Here is a 14,942-nt window from a genome sequence, read left to right on the forward strand (position 1 = left end):
TCTGATGAAACCAAGATTGAACTCTTTGGCCTGAATGCCAAGCGTCACATCGGGAGGAAACCTGGCACAATCCCTATGATGAAGCTTGGTGGCAGAATCATGCTGCAGGGACTGGGAGACTAGTCAGAATCGAGGGAAAGTACAGAGAGGTCCTTGATGAAAACTTTCTCCAGAGCACTCAGTACCTCAGACTAGAGCGAAGGTTCACCTTCCAACAGAACAATGACCCTAAGCACACAGCCAAGACAACACAGGAGTTGCTTCGGGACAAGTCTCAATGTCCTTGAGGGTCCCAGCCAGAGCCTGGACTTGAACCCAATCGTATATCTCTGGAGAGACCTGAAAATAGCTGTGTAGCAATGCTCCCCATCCAACCTGAGAGAGATCTGATCTTGAGAAGATCTGCAGAGGATAATATGAGAAATACAGGTGTGACAAGCTTGTAGCATCATACCCAAGAAGACTCGAGGCTGTAATTGCTGCCAAAGGTGCTTCAACAAAGTATTGAGGAAAGGGTCTGAATAATTAAGTGAATGGGATTTAAAAACAATTTTTTGGGGTCATTATATGGTATTTGGTTATATTGGTGAGGAACATGTTTTATTTAATCCATTTTAGAATAAGGCTGTAACCTAACAACATGTGGAATGTGTGCCGTGTCGGAATGCTTTCCAAAGCACTGCATGTCATTGTTGTGGAGTCATTACAATGTTAATCCATCCTCAGTTTGATCCCATCACAGCCATTGAACTCTGTAGCCTTTTTAAAAATCACCAATGGCCTCATGGTGATATCACTAAGCAGTTTCCTTCCAGTTCTCCATCTCAGTTCGAAAGGACATCTTTGATGTGTCTGGGTGGTTTAAGACATCATAAATGATTAACTTTATCATGCTTAAAGACACTTTTTTAAAGTTACCAGGGGTGTTGACTGTGTGCGGCAAATGACAAAAACCGTTTGGGCTGGGGCAATGTTTGAGGCAGAGAGTAATAGTAAGTTCCCGTCCCATTTCAATATCTATCCGCTTCCATTAGCCTTTTTAGATCTGTGAACGGCAAAGGGCCTTGGAACCAAAATAAAGCTGGGCAGAAAGTTGACAGATCAGAGAGATTTTTTCCTTACTCATGAATTTATTAAAATAAAGCTAGAGTATGTAGTGGCCGTTTAGAGAAAACCAAACCATAGATTACGGTTTCTCCTGGCCGATAAACTATTTCAGGGCGAGGGACCATTTACGTCAAGTTGTAATATCCTGAACTTCCGCTTTAACAAAAGGTTAAATTACACAAAACATTTAGAAAAAGTGCATCTTACAGTAGATGGAAAAATACATGAGAAATAAAGTGAAGGACATGGGAGCCAATGTCACTTAGTTTTTATTCAGAGGCGTTTGACAAGTTGAGCGATGTGAAGGGGCACAAGCATGTTCACAGAGGGGTCATCGTGCCTAAAGCAGACCACTTTTCCAAAAAAAGGGACTCCCTAACCCAGTCCCTCCACTTTCCCCACAAACATGAATTTCCATGTTACACATCGAAGAAAATACTAACAGAACAAATCGCTATCAAATTAATGTAGCATTCGTGAAGACAAAGGTAAGAAAGACAGTATTTATTGTTAGTGTCAAACCAGAAACAAAAGGCAGGCCCCTTTTTTTATTTTTACAGTTTAATTATTGTTTTACTTATCGTCCGTTCACTGAATCAAAAAACTGAAAAGACCTTTTTTTTCACAAAAAACCCAAGCAAGAAAGTTCAATACATGGAACCACTACCAAAAATAAAAACAGAAAAAGCAATGTGAGGGTTTTCAATCAATTAAGCAAAGAGTAGATTATAGAAATGCTAGCAAAGGAAATATTTCAGATCACTTTTTCAATTATTCCTTTAAATTCTAAAAAAGTGTACAACATGATTTGTTAATTTTCATTTATATCTGGGACAGCGAAAGGGGGGGACAGCGAAAGGGGGGGACAGCGGAAGGGGGGGGACAGCGGGAGAAGAACCCAAATCTAATAAATAGAAGTATGCCTCTAATTCAAAATGTGTTTCTAAAGAGGTAGATCAAAAAACAGATGACGAGGTGGGGGGGGGGGGGGGGGGGGGGTAAACGTCACTTGTGCCCCTCATGTATGTAAGCGCGAGGTTGGACCGCACTTCCCCATGCAGAGAAGTGTTGGGGGGGAGACTGACGTGTCGGAGCGAGTGCGTGGGCACTGGGGCGGGGTGTGGGCGCTAGGCGGGGTGAGGGCGCTGGGAGGGGTGAGGGCGTGGGCGCTAGGTGGTGTATGGGAGCGAGCGCTAGGGGGGAGGTGAGGGCGCATGCCGCCACAAACCCCCCCTCGGCTGAGGTAGACAGCGTTCTATTGTGGAAGAATGGATACACTCAAGCACTTTTACCACAATCAAAACATATTTACATTCTGCATAAAAAAAGAAAAAGGATAAACGTGGTATAGTATTTCTTTGTTGTTGGATTTTTTAAAACGTATCTTCCACGTCCCAAACAGGGTTCATTTAGTCAAATGTTGTGTGCTGCTTGGCTTTTTGTAATGAATACTAATTTGAACTGCTTTCTCTCACTTCAATCAAAGGTTACAGCTGCTGCTGCTGGTTAAACAGTTACAGTAGATTCCATAAAGGCATCCATCAGTGTGACTCCCCCTACCTTCACCATGCAGTAAACTACACTAACAGACTGACTCGGCGGCTACTGGGGCCACTGCAAAGTCGCTCTTTCTTTTTTTAAATCCATCAGGCTGTGGACCGCACTTCCACTTGTAAGAAACTTGGAGTAACTTCCAAATTTCACCCTATTCCCCATGTATTGCACTATAAGCGAATTTGAGACTATGATGGTTCAAGGCCTAAGCAGGTAACAGAAAAACAACAAACAGACCGTGCTGCTCTGCCGTGTCTATTTCTATGAAGGCAACAGAGAGAGAACTCAGTGCTCAGGCCCCTCCCATTGCCCTTCCAGGAAGACAGAAAAGAAAACATTTAAACGTACCGTCAACAATAAGTGTCAGAATCCCAAAACGGCGTCGCTGCAGTATGTACGGATGGCATGAATCGGCATTACTCTAATATAGACGTGCTTTTTGTAGTTTTCAGAAGATGGTGGATTCCTCAGGAAAACTGAGGTGATGTATTCTCTCTTGATACTCCCATCAGCAGCCAACTGAGTTGAGCGCCAACTCCGCCCTTGGCTCTATGTACAGACAGACTTTATGTACAGGGCCACCGTCGTCACGTTGATGCTGCTGGAGAGCACTAGAGTTGAAGGCAAGGTCAGTTGGCAGCTGACCAAATTGTTAATTTTCTTAAAAAAATAAAAATGTTCAAGAACTATTAGCTTTATAAAGTATACAAAATACCACAAAGCAAATTTTAAAAAATGATTTTTTTTCTCATATATATATTATATATATCAATTTTCTTATTTTTTTTTCTCGTCATCTTCTTGAGGTACTAGAGATCCTGAGGTAGTTCAGTAAAATGCATATTAAATTCGTTTTCCTGGCCAACACTGTTCAACACGTCCCTTAAGTGTTAACTTATCCTCAACTCTAAATATATATTTATATATCTATAAAATGCATCCGAATTTATAAAATGCCACTATCAATACCAGCACAGGGGCACCCCATTAAACCACCGCTGGGGCTCCTGTCCAATCAAACAAGAGTATTACCCCTAGCCGTGCCCATCCGTCTAAACCCCTTCCCGTAATCTTTCATCATCCTACCAGGACTCAGAGCAATGCCTTTTTCTTTCCACAGAAAACTCAGGAGAGAAAGCTTCAACCAATTAAACAAACACTTCATCCAGGGCGAAAAACAAGTCTAAATAAAAAAGGTAAAAACTGAAACGAGTGTCAAAATGAACACCTGTCATCAACATGTGAGGTGGTGAGTGTTACCACACCAGGGAGGGGGATAATTCATATGTCTTGGTGTTGTCTACAAAAAGGAACCAATCAGGACCCATCCGTGTGGTGAGAGGGTGTGTGACAATGTTGGAACCCTCTGAAGTATAATCACAGAGGTGAGGTGATTTATTTTGTTTTTTGGGGGGGGGGTTAAGGTCTATCCACACTGTGATGTTGGTCAAGGAGGTCATTGAGAGGGGTATGGGGGTGTACAGTCGGGTACCCATGACCCTTAACCCCTGAGATGAGCGCGTCGTTCCTGCCCGTGTTTACCCCTCTGGTCTCTGCTCTGTCTTCGGGCGGTTCAGTCACTGGTCCCGAGGTCTACTTCCGGGAGGGCCGGGCGAGCCCCTCCCCACGGGGCGGCCCCTCCCCACGGGGCGGCCCCTCCCCACGGGGCGGCCCCTCCCCACGGGGCGAGGGTTTTGGCTGTTGTTGCCGCCTCACATGGGACAATATCTCCTGGATCTTCCTCTGGGCCAGCTGGGGAGAGGTCAAAGGGCAAAGGTCAGGAACCTCATCTAACTCTGGCATGCACACAGCCAATTCTTCTAAGGTAAGTAGAATAAAGAATTCACCAAGAAGGTTAATGTGGCGGCTTCTGAAATGGCACCCTATAGTACTGAAATGACACCCTATAGTACTGAAATGACACCCTATTCCTTAAACTGCCTTGCAAAAGTATTCAGATCCCTTGGATTTCTTCACATTGTGTTACAAAGTGGGATTAAAATGGATTCATCAACAATCTACACAAAATACTCTAGCATATATTAAAGATGAATGTCTGTTGCATTAGTATTCCGTTTCCTGAGTCCATACATGTCAGACACCTTTGGTAGCCATTACAGCTGTGTCTTCTCGGGATTGTACAATATTTGTCCCATTTCAAAATGCTTCAAGCTCTGTCAAGATGTTGGGGATAATTGCTGGACAGCAATTTTGAAGTACTGGCATAGTATTTCAATCAGATTAATGTCAAAACTTAACCACTTCAGAAGATTCACAGTCTTCTTGTTAGGCAACTTGTGTAGATTTGGCTTCATGTTGTAGGTTAATGTCCTACTGACAGGTGAATTAATCTCCCAGTGTCTGGTGGAAAGCAGGTTTTCCTCTAGGATTTTGCCTTAGCTTAGCTCCATCGCATTTCTTTTCATCTTGAAAAACTCCAGTATTTGCAGATTTCAAGCAGACCCATACCATGATGCAGCCACTACCATGCTTCAAAATAAGACCGTTTGCCACAAACATAGGGCTTTGCATTTAGGCCAAAAAGTGTGTTCCTTTACCATGTTTTACCCCAGTATTACTTTAGTACCTTGTTGCATACAAGATGCATGTTCAGAATAATTATAACTTGTTCATTAGTGTTCTTTTCACTGTCATTGAGGTCATTATTGTAGAGCCACTACAATGTTGATCCATCCTTAGCTCTCCCTTCACAGCCACTGAACAGTAGCTCTTAGAAGCACCCATGGTGACGTCCCCGAGCAGCTTCATTCCGGTCCTGCAGCTCAGTTCAGTAGGACGACTTCATCTTTGATGGGTCTAGGTGGTTTAATACATCACCCCCAGCATAACTTTACCATGCTTAAAGAGACTCAATGTCTCATTTGTTATTGTTAACCATCTACCAATCACTGCCCTTTATGAGTCTTGTGATTTTTCCCCCCCTGGTCTTTGTAATTGATTCTGTGCTTGACATTCGCTACTTAACTGAGGGACCTTATAGATGTATGGGGGGGCAGAGGAATGGTTACTCATTTAAAAATCATGTCAACCCCTATCATTTCCATGTACACTTTTTGATTAGTTAAGCCACATTTTACTCCTGAACCAATTTAGGCTTGACAAAAAAAGAATTAAATACCACTTTGTAATAATAAAATGAAGAAATCCAAAGGGTCTGAATAGTTTGGAGCACAACCCTGGTCAAAACTAGTGCCCTTGATAAGGAATAGGGTGCCATTTCAGATGCAGACATTGGTTAATGCTACACAGCTGTGAAGCAGTATGGTGGACAATCATTACATAAGGAAGCAGACATTGTACATTTTACTCAAACCACATCTGTTGGCTTTACCAACAACCCAACTACTCCCTTCCCCCTACAGCAGTGGTTCCCAATTCCTTTTTTAAGGAACTCAGTCCAGCTTTCAACTTACTCTTGCAAGTTGTAATAGTAGAATGCACACGGTACAATTTCAAAATTGGGTGGTGCATCAATGTTCGTGTCATGTCAGTCATTGCATACCGGAGCGATATTTATAACGTGTCAAAAATGTCCAGATCAACTAGCCCATGTCAGCTAATGGTTTTTAGCCCATAGATTTTGTTGTAATGTTTGAGTCACTCAAATATCACACACACACACACATACATACATACATACACACACACATACACACACTAGACATGGCAAAATGTATATAATTACAGGAAATAAGATTGGAACCTGCAACATGAGGGGGTGTGAACAGTTTGTGCCCATAGATAGACGGGGTGCATGCACGCACACATGGGGGTGCAGGATGTTCCACAATGCTGGAAGGGGCCAGAGTGAAGAAGTTTGGGAACCCCTGCCCTACAGCACACAACTATACTCCCTTTATCCTACAGTAGGGATTCATATTTTAGAGAACCTACCAAGTTACAATACTGGGAATAATTCATATTTCTCACGAGAGCCCTGGGAAATACCTCAAATTGGAAGTGCCCACTTTAAGCATTTAAAAATCAAGATATGGCCGACATGCCAGGGTTCTCCCCAAAGAGGGGTGCTGCGCCACCTTGTCAGCACCACTATGGAAACATTTTCAGAGCAAATTAAAACAGATTCAGTCATGATAGAGTAACCATTTTTCATTACGTTATGAATTGTGAAACAGGACATTCATAAATTGAGCGTTACCATGTTCTTCAATTCAGAGCATTTCAGGAGTAGGCGATCGACAGAGCACACTCAGGACACACCCAGAGTATAGCGTTAGCCAATCAAACATAACGGCAGTCAAATGACAAAAGTTACTAAGCTTGCTTTGATAACCTCCAAAGAATGACAGATTCTATTTTTGTCAAAATCGAGTTGATTATACAGATAGCAGTTCAGCTCATGCATAACTGGGGAGTGAAAATAGTTTAAATATCAAGGTATTTTAACAGGGACCAACTCTGCTTTAAAAATATCCATATCTACTCAAACCGTTTGTTCATCACACATTCTCTACCGAAGCTCTCATACGGGCAGCAAGTACAGGGGAAATGTTACAGCGGTATTTTGACGTGCGAAGGAAACAGGTGTGCTTTGATAATGCAACCTATATATTACAGAATGAAGTTAGGAATCTTCATGTGAGACAGGAGTCAGGATTTTGGGTTACAGTGGAATTGGATAGGAAGAGAGCCTAGACTGTAGGACAGGAGAAGATCAGAGGGAAAATGCTAACAGACTTCATGTCTGACAGAGATGCATAGACCCATCAAACATGTGACTGTTTGAAGTGTCACAATGACAGCTATAGGTTCTACTGCAGGTGTTTCCTGTAGGGATTATTAACTGCATTTGGGTCGCTTGTGCAGTCCGGCAGTGTCAATGTGTGTACTTTGAATTAATGCCGACTGTGAATTAAATATGCTAGGCTAAATGCTTCCGTGGGACAACCCACTTGGATAATGCACCATTTTATTTTATTTTTTTATCTGATGCTGTTCATGTTGTGTATTTTGTGGAATTGCATTAGTGCCAAATGCTGTAATTTTCCAAGTCTTGTCATTATATATTTTGTTCAGTCTCAGGATCCTCATTACCCATGTTAATCCCTACAGCACATTCTAATGGTCAGTTTCAGCATGAACCAGCCTTTTAGCCCACTGCTACCAGAGCTGACTGGGATGAATATCCCCCTGCCAGATATGACTCAGTGCCACTAGCAGACACTGCCTTGCCCAGTGACAGGGCTGGAGGAACATCCTAGAAATGATAGATCAATCCATCTGATCCTTTCAGAACATCATTATTATTTGCTGTTGCAATTAAAAAAAATACACGAATCAACTTCACTTGAAGTGTAACATACCTGGCTTGCATAGAAGTGTCCAGTGATTTTGACGATGACCTGGTCATTCTCATCAGGCGTCTGGTCTCTGGGGACCACCACCTCAGCACTGGTCAGGTTCTGCAGCTCATTCACCTGGGGGGAGGTTGAGAAATGGAGAAAACATAAAATATCCATTCATATTACAGCCTAGGTAATAGGTGGTGCTTTCAATTATTCTGCAGCAGAATTAGAATACATCTGGCAACCAGTCACACACAGGAGTCTGCCTACCGTTTTGCCTCCCTTGCCGATGACACGCCCAGCAGCGAAGGAGGGCACCTTGATGTGAGCCTCCAGTTTCACCTCCTCCTTCGGCCCAAAGAAGTTCTCCTCCTTTAGCTTCCCAAAGATACGACCCTGAGCCTGGAACAAGGCCAAGAGTCAGAGGAATTTCCACAAACCTTGATTCAAGCGTCTTCATCTTCAAAATATCTTAATTAACTTGACTGGGGCATCAATCAACATCTGTGAATGTGCCAGATTTAGTCAGCTAGCCAGTTAACTGTACAGACTATGATTTTGTTCTATGGATTTCTGGGAGCAAAAAAATACAAGGCTTTTCCTCTGGTGTTGTGGGTATTGGACACCACATGGCTGGTGGAGAAAGCGACAGGGGTCCCAAGGGCTCCTACCTTGAACTGGGCCTCTGGTGGTCCCGCAATGATCACCATCCTCTGCTTGGCGTCCATGCCGTCTGGAGGCGCTACCTGAGGGGAGGGACATAACACGTTAACACACGTTACCTGATCTAAATCAGGTCCCACTGCTTCGCTTTACCCCATTAGGGGTGCATCATAACAGCCTGAAGAGGGCACCACCCAAATCCAATCTGAACTGGAGCTCTAATCCAATCTGAACTAGAGCTCTAATCCAATCTGAACTGGAGCGCTAATCCAATCTGAACTGGAGCGCTAATCCAATGTGAACTGGAGCGCTAATCCAATCTGAACTGGAGCGCTAATCCAATCTGAACTGGAGATCTGAGAGGATTGATGGATATAAGACGAAAAAAGAATCTGAATATTTGAAATTAAAATACCTGGTTTGCGTCTACGACACGGAGTTCATCTGCACTGATCTAAAATGGAGGTGGGAGAATAGGTGAAAAGAACTAAATGATATGAGAAGCTATTTTAGGTTATTGAGATGCAGCTCAAACCCCTCCTGTCAGTTAAGTCCCTCACCTTGATGGAGGCTCCGGCGTAGCGCGACAGCTGCTTGATGTGTTGACCCTGTTTTCCGATGAGCGCTCCGACCGCCAGCGCCGGGATGAACAGATGGACCGTCTCCGACTCCGGCTGCCCCTGGCCCTGTGGAACAGTAGAGGCCACACGACCATAATGAGAACACAACAGAGCCAGTCTGACCGTAAGGAGACCACACCAGGCAAACAGCAATAGCAGCCCAGTTGACCACAACCAAGCAACTGATGCAGCAACACAGGAAGAAGCCTCACAGGGCTGGCGTTCCAAATGGTTCCCCATTCCCTCTTTAGAGCACTACTTTATTTTGATTAACTTTTTCTCCCCAATTTCATAATTTCCAAACTGAAGTTACAGTCTTGTTCCATTGCTGAAACTCCCGTACGGACTCGGGAGAGGTCCAGAGCCATGCGTCCTCCAAAACACGACCCTGCCAAGCCACACTGTTTCTAGACACTTCTCGCTTAACCTGGAAGCCAGCCACACCACTGTGTCTGAGGAAACGCCATATAACTGGCGACCAAAGGAGGCCCCCGGCCCGCCACAAGGAGTCGATAGAGCACGAGGGGACGAGGACATCCGACCAAACCCGGATGTTGCTGGACCAATTGTGTCTCCCGGTCATGACACAGTGCACTACTTTGGATCAGAGCCCTATGAGCCCTGGTCAAAAGCAGTGAAATAGAGGGAATAGGGGGGTCATTAAAGACACTGCCAGGGAGACCAGAAGCAGACCTGATAGGAAACTTCAAGTGTTTTATTAAATATGAGGTATAACTTTGTTAACCTGTCAAATCTATCCCAATTTAACTTTTCCCCTCCGTAGCATATGGAATCACAATAACACTGCATAATCATGGAACTGTACAAACATATTTGAAGAGGTTGAATACAACTAAACAAAATCCTCAACTTCCGAACGTGGAGTGGGTCCCAATTATCTCTCCTTTCTCCCCAAGTGAACACTTGTTCACTTCCCTTCATGGTTTTAAAAGAAAAAGACTGGTATATGGACATTCCCTCCTGCCCATGACAATACAACACTTAAATTAGTGGGGAATAGTGAACGAGTGAGGAAGGAGAGATTTATTGGGACACACTCAGGCTATAAGAGACCCTGACTCTAGAAAGATGAGAAAATGTAGCATTCAGCACCTAGCTCAGGTAACAGCATTCCTAGAGGGATCTCCATTTCTCTGCAGCAACTGAACACATCCAACTAAACCACAGTATATGGATGGACCACTCAGATAATCCCTTTCAGAATGCTTGACCCGGCTTAGTCACTCACCAGCGCTTCCACACACACACTACAGATTATTGTATTAAATAGATGACCTGGGCTCACTGCACATGCCTGGTGTTAGAGGGAAGTGAAATGGGTGAGATCTTTTAGATGAAGGGGCGGGGAGGCATGGTCTTGCAGGGATTACTATTCCCTATTTAGTGACTGTGGTCAAAAGTAGTGCACTATAGGGAATAGGGTGCCGTTTGGGACAGCGCTGCTGGTTTTAATCTAGAGGACACCAACTCATTACACTTCAGTTGGGGGTAAAGTCATCCAACCCGAGATCACATTCAGAAGGCTCCAGATGGGAGAAAACCTTTTCGCCAGGAGGCTGTTCCAGATCAAATTGTCTAATAGAAAGGTGCCGGTTTGGAAACATCTGCGACCATTTGTAACCTTCTAAACATGCCACGGTGTTCAATTACTACACTTTCTTCAGCTGAAGATTTGAGGCCAAACTAAACCCAGTAGAAACTGTGGCCACCACCCAGCAGATTTGAGGGAAATGAACAAAACATGAGTTAGGCAATCCCTAGGGGTCATAGGTTACTGGGAGGGGCTTGGCTGTGGCAAGCCCTGCCTTTCTACCCAATCCAGCAGCTAGCAGCCAGAAGCCGTGCAAAGCACTGTGGGAAGGGAGACTTACAGAGAGGGGCTGGCTGCTCGCCGACAGCACAGACGCCCAAAATGGCCCTTCGCCCCCGAAGTAACTGCTCTATAGGAGAGAATAACACAAAACCAAGTCACTGTCCTGCCCCCAAATGGCTGCTCTATAAGGAGAGAGGAACACAGACACGGTCACTGAAAGATCCAAAATGGCTTCTCAGTCAGACGTTGGTTTGTTGTAGTTTTCTTCTTGCAGAACTGCTCTGTAAAGAGGGGACATCTTTAAGCATCACCAAGAGGCCCTGTGGAGTAAACCCAGGGAGGTGTGTGTGGGGGGTCCAGAAACTCACCCCGAAGGAGGAGTAGCCACCCTGGGCACCGGGAGGTGGGGCGTTGTGTCCCATGGAGGGGCCCATACCTGGAGCACCACCAGGGAACAAACCCAAGGCATTCAGGTTGAGTCCTGGAATCAGGTTAGACTGGAGCTGGGTAGAGAGAAATATTTACTACTAGACAAAATGAACCAAGAACAAACATACTCTGGGATAAACGACTCAAATACAAAAGTTAACTTTTTATGTGGGTAGCTGCACAGCCTAAAAAAAAGCCATGATCTCCCAGGTTGCATCCCAAATGACACCCTATTTATTCCCTATAGTACACAAAAGTTGAAGTAGGGTGCCATTTTGAACTCCTCCAGATTATTTGGTTTAGTGCAAGGACCTACGTTCATTGCGGCCACGTCGTTCTCATACGACTCCCTGACCTTCTTCATCACTTCCTCCTCAGCGCGGGAGCACGCCTCGATGGAACCCTTCACTGTGATGGTCCTCTCAGGGTTGTACAGCGTCAGGTCCTGGAGACTGAAGGACATCCATTACCACCTTGGTTTCTAATGTGTGTGTGTCTTATGAGACATTAGTCATGACTGTCCCGTGAGGCTCTAAATAGGTTAGATCAGCTTGCAATAAATAACTTCAACAAGACCACCTCTCACCCGCAGAGGGGGGGGGGGGGGGGGGGGGGGGGGGGGGGGGGGGACTGGTGGGGTTTAACACCTCATGCCCTGTTGTAAATCAAGGACAAAACACCCCTCTCCAAATTCACCCAAGGAATGTGCTTTAAGACTTTGATGAAACTAACACGTTCGAAAGCAACAATATTTCTAATATAGAATGTGGGGAACGGGCAGAGGTGACCTGAAAGAAGACTAATGTCGTCTTGGTTGTTATTTTGTGGTGATAGTTAAAAATGTTAAAAAGGAAATACTGTAACTTGAGAAGTACAAACTACATGTACAAAGTTTCCATCTTGTGCATGCTATATGAAAAATGTGTTTCTGTTGGGGATGTGATTTTAGAAACTATAAGAGGAAATTGTTTTTAAAACTGTGCACAGTATGTAGTCACTGCCCCCTTGAGTGAGGTCAGAGAGTGTCAGCTTGATGGAACCGCCCCTTTTTAACAAACTGTATAAAATGGGTTAAGAATTAACATTAGACTAGAGACGTAGAGCTGCAGCTGACATTTAAAGTGGTTTGAACTCAATCTCAACATGAGGTAGACAACTGGTAGACCTCCCAGACAACTGGTAGACCTCCCAGACAACTGGTAGACCTCCCAGACAACTGGTACGCTGATTATCTGTCCTAAGTATTTAGAAAAGCGAATTGAAGTGGGACTATTCTACTACTCTGCTCAAATCACCTTATTGCCCTACTCATCACCCCACTGGGAACCATCTACACAGCTAGCTAGCCCATCTTCAAAGAGGAAGTTTCAGGAGCGAATGGAAAGAAAATCAATTCTGTAGTTCTGTTCAGGACTACACGACAAGTCACGAGATAACGGACAACTACAAAGGAAGACAACAGTATGAGACTTGTTGGAACCATTTTGGACCGAGCCTTACAAGCATGCCGCGAAAAGGCCCAACCACCTTCAAGGAGGCCAGTTCAGAGAGGTACGACCTTTCACGTAAATAGATTCACGATTTCTTAGTCCATGCGGGGGGGGGGGGGGGGGGGGGGGGGGTGTCTATGTGTAAAGTATAGGTGCTAAAAGTGAGAGTAGTTTCTAAAATGTACCAACATTAAGTCCGTCTCGGTCCCTCTCCGTGTCTTTTGTAACAAGCAGCCATATTGTTGTCCGTCTACTTAGGGACCGTTTTTAAAATGTATTCAGTGTAAATGTTTGTCCTGTGTTATCATTTAGTTAGCTAGTAAATAAATAATTAAACCAATGTGTAGTACTGAATAATAAGGCTGGGATTTTTGCAGATTCAGGAGGTTACGACTGTTCAGAATGACGATATAAGAGGTAATGATTAATAAGATATGTTTATCGATGAAATTGGTAAAAACATTCAGTTTAATTCGGGAGATGGTAACTAAAGAACCGCTGTCGTGGTGCCCTAAATGAGTTAAATGTTGCATGATAAATAAATAAAAAAAGAATTGGGTAACAATTAAACATGCTGGATTAAATAATTCAGATTAATGTTAGAAGTCAAGTCACATCTAGGGTTGCAAAGGGTTGGAAACTTTCTGGTAAATTTCCAGAACATTTCTCATGGGAAGTTAAGCCCGGGAATTTTGCTTAAATTCAAAATAGTTTGCTTTTAACAGTTTACCCTTTTTTGGGGGTGGGGGGGGACAAGGCAATGTTAGGACTTGTGGCATATTTTGGTTAAGCTATCCCCAATTCAATGGAATTGCAACCCTCTGCATGCACAGTGCATTCCTCCATAACATGTACAGCTGATTCTCAAGATCTTGCACACTAATGAGATGCTATTGAGCCCACACTACTACACTGAGACAAGGACTACATGCTTTCTGGTAAATTTTGATTACAATACTGGGTGGGGTGAATATATTTTATATGACTAATTATTTTTTGTTAACTAGTAAATAGTAGCCATCAGCAAAGTGTGTTTAAATCATTTCTAAACTCACTCATTTCAGCTAGTTAGCAGGCTCAAGCAAGCTAAAACTAACTGAGGAGTGTTAATTCACCTGTTTCCATACAGGTTTAATTTTAAAACATTTATCTTACAAAGGAGTTGTTTAATCTAACTATTTATCTGAACATGGATTTGGTTTGTTTTTTACTCTTCTTTCCTAATCGTCACAGGAAAATGCCACAGGCACTATGATGTGTGGAGACATTTCAGTGCAGCTAATGTAGAAGGAAAAGCTGTGTACATTTGCAAATACAATACCAAATAATATGTGACGAATGCAACAAAGATGCAGAATCATATGGCCAAGTGCATAAAGTTCCCTCAGAGATTTCTGAATGTACTTCGGCCAGCATACACCCCTTCAACCAGACATGCTGATCTACTCATTTGCTGAATGCAAAGTTCAGAGTTCAAGTGAAGGTCAAGCAAATCATAGAGAAAGCAGAATGTATTGCAACCATCCCTGATGGGTGGTCGAATGTTTGTGGGTAAGGAATAATTAACTACATCAATTGCCACCCCTCAACCAGTATTCTACCAGAGTAGACAAGGGACAGACACACCGGTCTCTACATTACAGATGGGCTGAAGGCAGTCAATGACCTTGGACCACAGGAGGTATTTGCACTGGTGACAGACAATGCTGTGAACATGAAGGCTGCTTGGTCTAAAGTGGAGGAGTTCTACCCTCACAACACACACATTGGCTGAGCTGCTCATGCATGGAATCTGCTCCTCAAGGACATCATGGCACTGAAAACAATGGATACACTCTACAAGAGCCAAGGCAATGTTTAGTTATGTTAAGGGCCATCAAGTTACAACAGCAATCTACCTCACCAAGCAAAGTGAGAA

General features: G+C 43.7%; 1 protein-coding gene across 2 annotated transcripts in view; it reads right to left on the reverse strand.

Annotated features, from left to right (window-relative positions):
- Window positions 1-1,358: 1,358 nt before the first annotated feature.
- The window catches only part of LOC109903349 (insulin-like growth factor 2 mRNA-binding protein 3), a 36,282-nt gene continuing 22,698 nt past the window's right edge, over window positions 1,359-14,942 (reverse strand). Inside the window, exons 9-17 of one of the 2 annotated variants that reach the window (XM_020499988.2) lie at window positions 11,851-11,986; window positions 11,474-11,608; window positions 11,164-11,232; window positions 9,212-9,337; window positions 9,067-9,105; window positions 8,660-8,734; window positions 8,259-8,390; window positions 8,007-8,120; window positions 1,359-4,413 (exon numbers count right to left, since the gene is read on the reverse strand). In XM_020499988.2, the coding sequence (XP_020355577.1) occupies window positions 4,255-4,413; window positions 8,007-8,120; window positions 8,259-8,390; window positions 8,660-8,734; window positions 9,067-9,105; window positions 9,212-9,337; window positions 11,164-11,232; window positions 11,474-11,608; window positions 11,851-11,986 (985 nt within the window). In that variant the 3' untranslated portion in view covers window positions 1,359-4,254. The remainder of the gene's footprint in view (window positions 4,414-8,006; window positions 8,121-8,258; window positions 8,391-8,659; window positions 8,735-9,066; window positions 9,106-9,211; window positions 9,338-11,163; window positions 11,233-11,473; window positions 11,609-11,850; window positions 11,987-14,942) is intronic. The other variant, XM_020499989.2, reaches the window with a different exon arrangement.

Source organism: Oncorhynchus kisutch, linkage group LG14, assembly GCF_002021735.2.
Source record: "Oncorhynchus kisutch isolate 150728-3 linkage group LG14, Okis_V2, whole genome shotgun sequence".
Lineage (NCBI taxonomy): Eukaryota > Metazoa > Chordata > Actinopteri > Salmoniformes > Salmonidae > Oncorhynchus > Oncorhynchus kisutch.